Genomic DNA, 8,899 nt, shown 5'->3' with positions numbered 1-8,899 from the left:
CAGGTCTACAGTGAATTCCACCCGAACGGTTGTGGGTGCTGTGATGACAACAGAGAAAAGGATATCGCTATTGCGTGGTGATTACCTTAGAGATGAAGAATGCTTCAATAGTGCTAGCTGGGAAGCAGTCGCCCATTCACTGTACAGCATGAGTAACTCTGCAGGATTATACAGAGCTACTTTCAGTACCGAACACTGCTATGAGACAGACAAGGGAGAATGACAACTACGACTGACGTTCCTCGGCCCGACGCTGTGGAACGCAGTGTACGATGGAGCATTGAAGCTGAACCTTCTCAGAGAGGTAAACGATTTTCGGTTTCGCGGATAATGTGGTGTTCCAAGTAATCGGAGAATCACTAGAAGAGCTGGAGGCACTCGCCACGGATTCGATTGCCCATCATAAAACAGAGTTGGTGTTTGTGAATGTCTGAACTGTTGTCTAGAAAGGAATCGCGTACTACCTGTAAAACACTCGGTCGGTGTTAAGTCAGACCGGACCAAGTGATAAAATATTTATATCGAGAAAAACGAGTTTAAAATTTGAATCGCAGCATCCTTTACATTATAATTGGAAATTAATTTTCGCCATAATTCTTGTTTATTGTTACATATTTCAAATCTGGTAAAAGTCGAATGTAGCTGACGAAATTCTTTATCCATTGCGATCATTATCTCATGATGTCATGCGACTTAGTCCGGTCTGACTTAACACCGACTAGTTGAAAGCTGAAAGAGGCAGAGTCAAAGATTGCTTGGATTAACTGCATATGTTGTCACTTACGATGAGTGTAAGTGCACAGTGTGATTCCGTGGATGTCCGGTATGGGATGCACTGTATAATTAGAGCTCTTAAGTAACCCACCCAGTGTTGACTAGCAGCCGAAAGACAGCAACAGGCGAAAATCGCGGTTGGAGAACATATCATTAACTCGAACTTTTAAAGTCACGAGTACCGACAATTATGCTAAAAGGAAGACTATGAGAGTAACCACAGCTTTGGTTGAGGCGCCAGTGTACTGAGCATTACGAACCATCTGGAATCGTCGGATCGAAGCCCGTGAGCAGACTAGATACACCGCCAGGAGCTAGATCGAGTAAAGCACCAGCGGTTGGTCGTCGAGTTTTCAGCGAACCGGAAGCAGCGAACCAGAAGCTACGCTCCATCCGGTATCGCCGAACCAACATCGCCGAGTACTGGTTGGCCATTTGAGTAAGATTTATGGACTATCCGAGTAGATTGCGACAAAACTGGGAGCTAAATGACTCATGCAACGGGCATCGGTATCGGGAGAAATTCCGCCGCTGAGGAATAAATGACTCACTGAGATGACTCGCGTAAACAGGAACTAAATGGCTCACAGAAACGGGAGCCTAATGGCTCACGGAAGCTCACCACTGCGATTAACCGAATAGGTGTTCGGAGCTAAACGGCTCGAATGTATGCTCTATTGTATCATTTTGTCATAACTTGTCCTGGACAATATATAATCATTTTTATATAAAGACATACCTTAAGTACCACCATTAAAGCTGAAATAGATTGTTAAAATCATGTAAATGGAACAAGCGAAATGGAAATTTCAACAAAAGAACATTCTATTCGAAATATCTCGTGATCTCGATCTTGTACAGGGTATCTATCTTCGAAAAACCTGTTCGGAAGTTCAAGAGCTGTGAAGACCAAATAGTTTTCAACTCTACCACTAGGTACTGCCATTGATCATGCTATTTTTTGAGTTCACTGTATCTCATGACCGAATCAGCCTCCCCACGATATAACGCTTTGATGCAGTCTCGTGGGGCAGAAGGAAGGAAGAAAAGTAAGGACTGTTTTAAGTGGTTATGCACGAAAGTGAGTCACAGCCATTGTCAATGCACTTTTGAAACTTTTCAACTTCACTATAATAATCACACACACAGACATTTTCACATCTCGACGAACTGAATCTAGTGGTATATGACACTCGACACTCCGGGTCAAACTTGACAAGTCGAGTTTCAGAGTGATTGCGTTCCTTATATGAAACAGGCAAATATGAACTGACGATCCCTATACGTTGCATAAATCCATACGACTGCACAACAAGAGGGGGAAAATGCAAGTATTTTGAAGATGTACACGGAACAGAACCAAATGACTATCATGTACAAAACAAACAAATCTACAAGTTTTCAAACACAAGCAATAAACAAAACCTGCCGTTTCCTCTAGAGCTCGAAAAAATATAGTATGCACAGAATGTACGTTCGTCAGGTCGCCAGTCCATATGTAAAATACTACAATCCTGTTTCTGTACATTGTTATCAAGCAGGGTCATCTTTGACCAATTTTCATGCTTTTTGTGTAAAGTCGGTCCATGTGCCACTACAACGGTACGAAAACTATCCAAGCAACCAAAAGATCGGATAATACCTAAAAGTACTCCTTAATGTTCATATTAAGTTCTTAGTGATCATTCAAGCTTTTATTGAGAATTTAGAAACAGATTAAACCGCTATTAGAAATTGTACTGTTCGAAAAATTATTTAAAACGAAAAACTTAAGAATCCCTTTCTTATATGAACTTTTGATTGATTCAATAAAGTTTGCTTGAATTGCTTAAGTAAAACAACCCCGCTATCCGAAATCACCCTGCGGAAACGTCCACGAGAACGATCGTAGGAAAATGTAAAATGAAAAAAAAATACTTTTTTTTGTTTTAATAAAAATAATATTTATTTTTTGTTTGCCACCCCCTTCAGAAAAAAATTGAGCTTGGACATAATTTTTAAAAAAAAATTGTAATGGCCTAATCAGGAAATCATGAAAGTTAATGAATATAAATATTTGGGTATTTGGTTTGATAGCAAACTTACTTGAAAAAACATATTGATTACCTTATTAAAACTTATAATAGGAGAATTAATTTTCTAAGAAGTATCACTGGCACGTGGTGGGGTGCTTCTCCTTCTGATTTAATAACACTTTATAAAACGACTATTTCTTCAGTTTTAGAATATGGTTGTTATACTTTTGAATCAGCTTCAAATTTTCATCTTTTTAAATTGGATAAAATTCAAAATCGCTGTTTAAGAATATGTTTGGATTTAATGCAATCAACACATACTAAATATATTGAAGTTATTTCTTCTATTCTTCCTTTAAAACTTAGATATCATGAACTAAATTGCAGGTTTTTAACACAATGTTTTTCTACTGCTCATCCAATAGTTCCTATTCTTGATTCATTATTTGAAATCAATCCTTCAAGTACAATTTTAATGCCTTACATATCATGTATCACAGAAGAAATAGTTAAACCTCCTACCCATGTTCACTGTTCTTTCAATATTAATGTTCATTGTACAAAACCCATGATAGATACTTCTTTAATTATTCAGCTATACAATATTGCTGTTGCTCACATCATCTGTTAGAATTTGCCAAACTACTTTTTCATCAAAAATTTATTAATATTGATGAACAATATTTCTTTTTTACTGATGAATCGATGATTGATGAAAAGTCCGGTTTTGGTGTTTATAACAAGGAAATCACCTATTTTTTCGTTTACATTTACCTTGTTCTATTTTTGTAGCAGAATTGACGGCTTTATTCTTTGTATGCACAATAATAAGAACATTAGAACCCCAATCTTGTTCTGATAGTCTAAGTTCTCTATTAGCATTAGAATCACAAAATTCAAAAAAAAACAAATTAAAAAGTGATAAATTGTTGTTGTTGTTGTTGTTTATTAACGACACTTTACACCAAGAAGTGGTGCATTCGCGTCGAAAGAAAAATATTTTACCTGAAAAATGTTTCAATGCGGTTGTCAGTTATCAGTTACAATTCAAAATACAAGTTACAACATATTGAACAAGTTAGTTTCCTTGAGGAATTTTACCATACTCTCCTCATTTTTCCTGTCGTTGCGCAGAGCCGCTCGCAGACTAGTCGACTCGATGTCGTGCTTCCTTCTAACGTCGTCGTACTTTCTGCAGTGGAGGATCACATGGCGGACATCTACAATGATCCCACAGCAGTCGCACACTGGTGGTGAAGTTTTCTTAAGCAGAAAGTCGTGTGTTAGCCGGGTATGCCCTATTCGTAGCCGGGTAAGCACTCGCTGTTCAGCCGAATTCTCGCGGTCAGTCCACTTCCCTGTGTCGAACTTAACTTCGCGAAGTTTTACTTCAGTGGACGCAGACCATCGACGGAACCATTGATTTCGGATAGCTGTTTTCATTCGGTTGTTCGCGTCTGCTCCCGGAACAGCTATTTGCAAAGGGGCATTACCCCTGGCTTCTCCAGCGAGGCGGTCTGCCTCTTCGTTGCCATGGATACCAGCATGACCCGGAATCCAGCACAGCTTGATTGGACGGCCTCGTAGCATGTTTTCAATCTGCTGAATCCACGGGTGTTGCGATGTGCCAGCTTCTAATGCCGATAAGCAACTGGCCGAGTCAGACATAACCACCAAATCACTGACCGTGTTATGTGTTGCTAGCGCTGTTTTGATTGCAAACGCTTCTGCCGAGAAGACGCTGCATGACGATGGAAGACCAACCGATTGTTGGAAGTATTCTCCATACACTCCCACACACTACGGCATTGTCGTCTTTCGAGCCATCCGTGTAGACGATAGTTGAACGGTTGAAACGACCTGCTAGGAGCTCCTGAAAAGCAGGCCGAACAATTTCCGAGGGGTCACCAGCTTTCACACGTCTCTTTATGTCCCACACGATCTGGGGCTTGGGTTCGTACCATCTTCGTGCAGCTAAACGTGTACGAGTGCAAATATCTGGAAGAGAGATTCCGATCACCTCTGTCAGACGTTCGGATGCTCGATGTACCAGTGGGAGATCGGCATTGTCCTTGTTTTTTCCCAACGTATGGATGGCCAACCGGGCTATATTTTGAAGAACGAGTAGGTCGAATGGTAGGGTTCCAGCTTCTGCCATTATGGCTACGATTGGGCTCGTGACGTATGCACCGGATGCAAACCTTACCATCCTGTTGTATGTAGGAGCGAGCGTTTGGATGACGGCATCTCCTCCTCTGCTTACAAGTCCCATACCGTAGAGGAGTCGCGAGGTAACAATTGCGGACCCGATTTGCAGTAAAGAAGCGCGTTGACCACGGGGTAGCTTGGCACCGATCATCTTCAAGATACGCAGCCTGGATTCACACGTCTTCTTCGTCATTTTACAATGCGCTTTAAAATTGAGTGATCGGTCGAGAGTGACACCGAGAGTTCTCAGCAGCGATTGTGTCGGTACGGCTACACCATCTACCTTTATCGCCTGCATGGGTTCACGGCGCACGTTAGGGCTGCAATAGAAGATGCTGGATTTCGTTGCAGATATCGTAAATCCAACACTTCTCGACCATTTATCGACGGCTTTTACTGCGGCCTGAAGTTTCCGAAGGAGCGACTGTTCTTTCTTTCCCCACACAAGAAGCAGAATATCATCGGCGTACAGCAACACTTGTACGGAGTTCGGGACCACGCGGAAGATGGGTTGGATAGCCACGAGAAATAGTGTCACGGAGAGCACTGAGCCCTGCGGCACACCATTTTCCAGCGGATGTGCTGGCGACAAATGCCCCTCTACGTTGACTTGGAACGTTCTCTCTGCCAGAAAACTGTTGACAATATTTATCATCCTTCCGCGTATTTGCCATTTCTGCAGTGTTCGTAGGATGCCATATCTCCAGGTGGTGTCGTACGCCTTGGCCAAGTCTAGCGACGCTATCAGACAGTGCTCGTCACGATCGGGTAATGACCTCTCCAACTCCGTAAAGTATGTGTCAGTACCCTGACCAGATCTGAAGGTATGTTGTCGTTTGTCGAGACGCCCGTTCGACTCTAGTTCGGTGGTTAACCGTCGGTTGACAATTCGCTCGAACACCTTCGCCATGCAACTAGTTAACGTGATTGGACGGAATGCAGCTGGACCCGCGTCATCCGAGCTTTGCTTTGGAATTGGTACGATGATTCCGGTTCTCCAACAGGGTGGGAATACGCCACTGCGCCATATTCTGTTGAAAAGTCTCAGCATGGCAGTTTTCACAGACAATGGCAGTCGCTGAAGCATTGGATAGCCGATGCAGTCCGGTCCTGAAGAGCCACTTCTTCCTCTGTCGAGTGCCCACAGCAACTCATTCAGGGTGAAGTCCGAATTGTAAATATCATCGCTATCTGGCGAGAAGTTTATGCGGTTTCGTTCGGCTTTTTCTTTCTCCCTCTGGAACGAAGACGAATAGCTAGAGGTTGCGGATCTTTCGCTGTAGTGTTGCGCCAGTTCTTCAGCTATTTCTTCTGGCTTATCCGTGTAACCATTGGACAGCTTGATGACAGTTGGGCGGTGTTGGCGTTTCCCTCTCAACGTGTTCACTGTCTGCCACATCTCCGACGTAGTTGAAGTTGGAGATATCTTCGCGACGAAGTCTTCCCATGATTTTTTCTTGGCGTCATGGATAGACTTTCTTGCTGCTGCCCGTGATTCCTGGAAGCTTTTCAGTGCATCCGCTTTTCGTGGGTCCTCTGCTGGTATACGCTTCAGTGCCCTAAGTGCTTTTCTCCGATTTTTGATAGCTACTTTCACCTCCGGACACCACCACGGAACCGCTTTGGGACCGACTCTGCCGGTAGTGCGAGGTATCGCGGTGTTTGCTGCTCTAATCAACCGGTCAACGAAACAGTCGATTGATATTTCGACGCCCGGTCGAATAGCGTTGGCAGTCAATCGCTCGTAGGTTGTCCAATCTGCTTGGTCGTAAATCCATTTCTGTCTTTTCGTTGGGATAGTCGACAGTCCGGGAATGGAAACGAGAATGGGAAAGTGATCACTGCTGTGGGTGTCCGGAAGTGTTCGCCAAACAAATTTCGAAGCCATCGATTCTGAGCAGATCGAGAGGTCAATAGCCGAAGTAATACCGGTAGCTGGATCAATCCGAGTGTGCGATCCGTCGTTGAGGATGAGTAATCGTTCCGATAGCGTTTTTTCGGCGATGAAGTGGCCTAGTGCGGTAGATTTCGTAGAACCCCAGCAAATATGATGCGCGTTAAAGTCGCCTAGTACCAGCACTGGACGAGGAAGCGTTTCGAGGAAGTCACCCAGCTGTTCTTGACACTGTTGAGTATTGGGAGGGACGTAGATCGATACCACCGTCATTTCTTGTAGCAGTTGGATCCGAACTGCGATTGCCTGTATATTGTCGTCGACATCGATTCGTTCGAAGGTTTACCATCCCGAATGGCAAGATCTACTCCTTGTTGCCAGTATCGACAGCTACCAGTTTTCAGCAGCAGGGTATAGTTGTTACCGATGAAATCTGCTGGAACTACTCGGTTGTCCACTTTTGTTTCTTGTAGCGCTATCAGTTTTGGCTCGTGTTGGGCGATCAGCTGCTTAAGTTCATCGATATTGGAGCGGAGGCCCCGAATGTTCCACTGCAGTGCGAAACTTTTGCTGTTGCGAGTGGTGATTGTCGCTGACGACGACGATGTTGATGGCGAACGTCTACGAGATCGTATTGGCTCGCCGACAGGGTTCCTCGACGTGGTTGGGAGATCGGTGTTCTGGAACTGCTGTTGTGATGTGCCTTCACCGGCGGAAAGCCAGGAGGAGAATTGCGAGGACTGTATATCCGGGAGGTAGGGACAGTCCTCTTCCCCCGGTCGATCCCTTCATGATGAAGTGGGGAAGCTACTTTCTTCTCTTCTTCCCCAAACCGGTTACTCGTTCGATGCGTGCAGTTCACATCTGTAACGGGATAAACCGCAACAGAATCCGTTCGTAAGCGAGGTGGAATAGGACTGACTTGTGGGACGTCTAGCCCCACAGTGCCAGCCGCTGTCGAAACTATTACACGATTACTTCCAGAATTTCCGACAGCGACCGGCACTGGGGAAAGACTTTGTGTAGTTTTCGTTGTTTGCTTCGACGCTACTGTTGTGTTGACAGCTGTTCCATCCCGAAACGAATATCTCGATGGACCTTCTCTGGGCGACAGCGAGTGGTGATGTGGAAGGAGCGTGTCGTCGATATTGTCAGTCAAACCTGGAAGAACATCAGAACAAGCGGTACCTGCAAGGAGATTGACAACTTCGGAACTGACCTGAGGAAGGTCCAGCCCCACAGTGCCAACCGCTGTCGTACAAACTACACTATTATGCTCACGAACACCGACTGCGGTCGGCACTGGGGATAGACTTTGTGTAGTTCTGCTGATCTCCTTCTGTTCGTCGATCGTGGGTTTTTGGTCTGCTGGTTTACAAATTGTAGTGGTGAAATCGGTGCTCCTATCGGCCACAGAGGTGAATTCACTATCAACGGGTTGGGGTATGACGGCCCGGATAGTTCCTTCATCCTGCTGTGCTTGCGTTGAAAGGAGTACTACACTTCCCTCTCTTCCAAACCGATCTATCTCGTGGTCAGTATTCGTGCGTGGGTTGTCGTTGGTATCCAAACGTTGATGAAAATGAGAATTATCGAAGAGACTGGCTAGGGGGCGTCTCGGTAATTTCAATTTCATCATCTGAATATTCCATATTTTCGTTGGTGGTAGTGGCAGCGGTTCTTTTTGGTGGTGGGCTTAAGTTATCCGGTGAGGTTGTCGTTGGTTTGCTGAAAGGGGTGTGTTGTTTCTGTGGTCTTCCTCGTTTTGAGTCCGTATTTATCGCTGGTGAGTTGTTCCTGGATCGTGTTATTGGCCCGGCCGTCTGATTCGTTGGTTTTTGTTCTTTACTGTGCTGTGGTTTTTCTTGGCTGGCGGACTGTTGTTTGATGTACGCTATCATTTGCTCAATTTTCTCGTCCTTGCGTTTGTTCTCTGCCAGAAGCTTAACGATCTGCTCATCCTTCTTCTTTATTGTCTGCTCCAGTTCTTTCAATTTATTCAGGATCT

The 8,899-nt window shown here is 44.5% G+C and overlaps 1 protein-coding gene across 1 annotated transcript; it reads right to left on the bottom strand.

The window, feature by feature from the left end:
• Positions 1–3,848: 3,848 nt before the first annotated feature.
• LOC131696273 (uncharacterized) lies at positions 3,849–7,164 on the bottom strand. The gene is made up of 2 exons (XM_058984823.1): positions 6,927–7,164; positions 3,849–4,423 (listed from the first exon to the last, which is right to left on the bottom strand). Exons 1-2 carry the CDS (start codon positions 7,162–7,164, stop codon positions 3,849–3,851), a joined length of 813 nt encoding a protein of 270 aa, XP_058840806.1.
• Positions 7,165–8,899: the final 1,735 nt, after the last annotated feature.

The sequence above is a fragment of the Topomyia yanbarensis genome, chromosome 1, assembly GCF_030247195.1.
Source record: "Topomyia yanbarensis strain Yona2022 chromosome 1, ASM3024719v1, whole genome shotgun sequence".
NCBI classification, from domain to species: Eukaryota; Metazoa; Arthropoda; class Insecta; order Diptera; family Culicidae; genus Topomyia; species Topomyia yanbarensis.
The sequence above is the reverse complement of the archived record's forward strand: the minus strand, read 5'-3'. Positions and strand labels throughout refer to the sequence as shown.

What these genes read in the sequence shown, in the direction of transcription:
- LOC131696273 (XM_058984823.1), bottom strand. Translation starts at nt 7,164, where the DNA reads ATGACGGTGGTATCGATCTACGTCCCTCCCAATACTCAACAGTGTCAA. An exon ending in TCGGATTGATCCAGCTACCG is followed by an intron (nt 4,424 to 6,926) that starts GTATTACTTCGG and finishes TATCGGCATTAG; the next exon opens with AAGCTGGCACATCGCAACAC.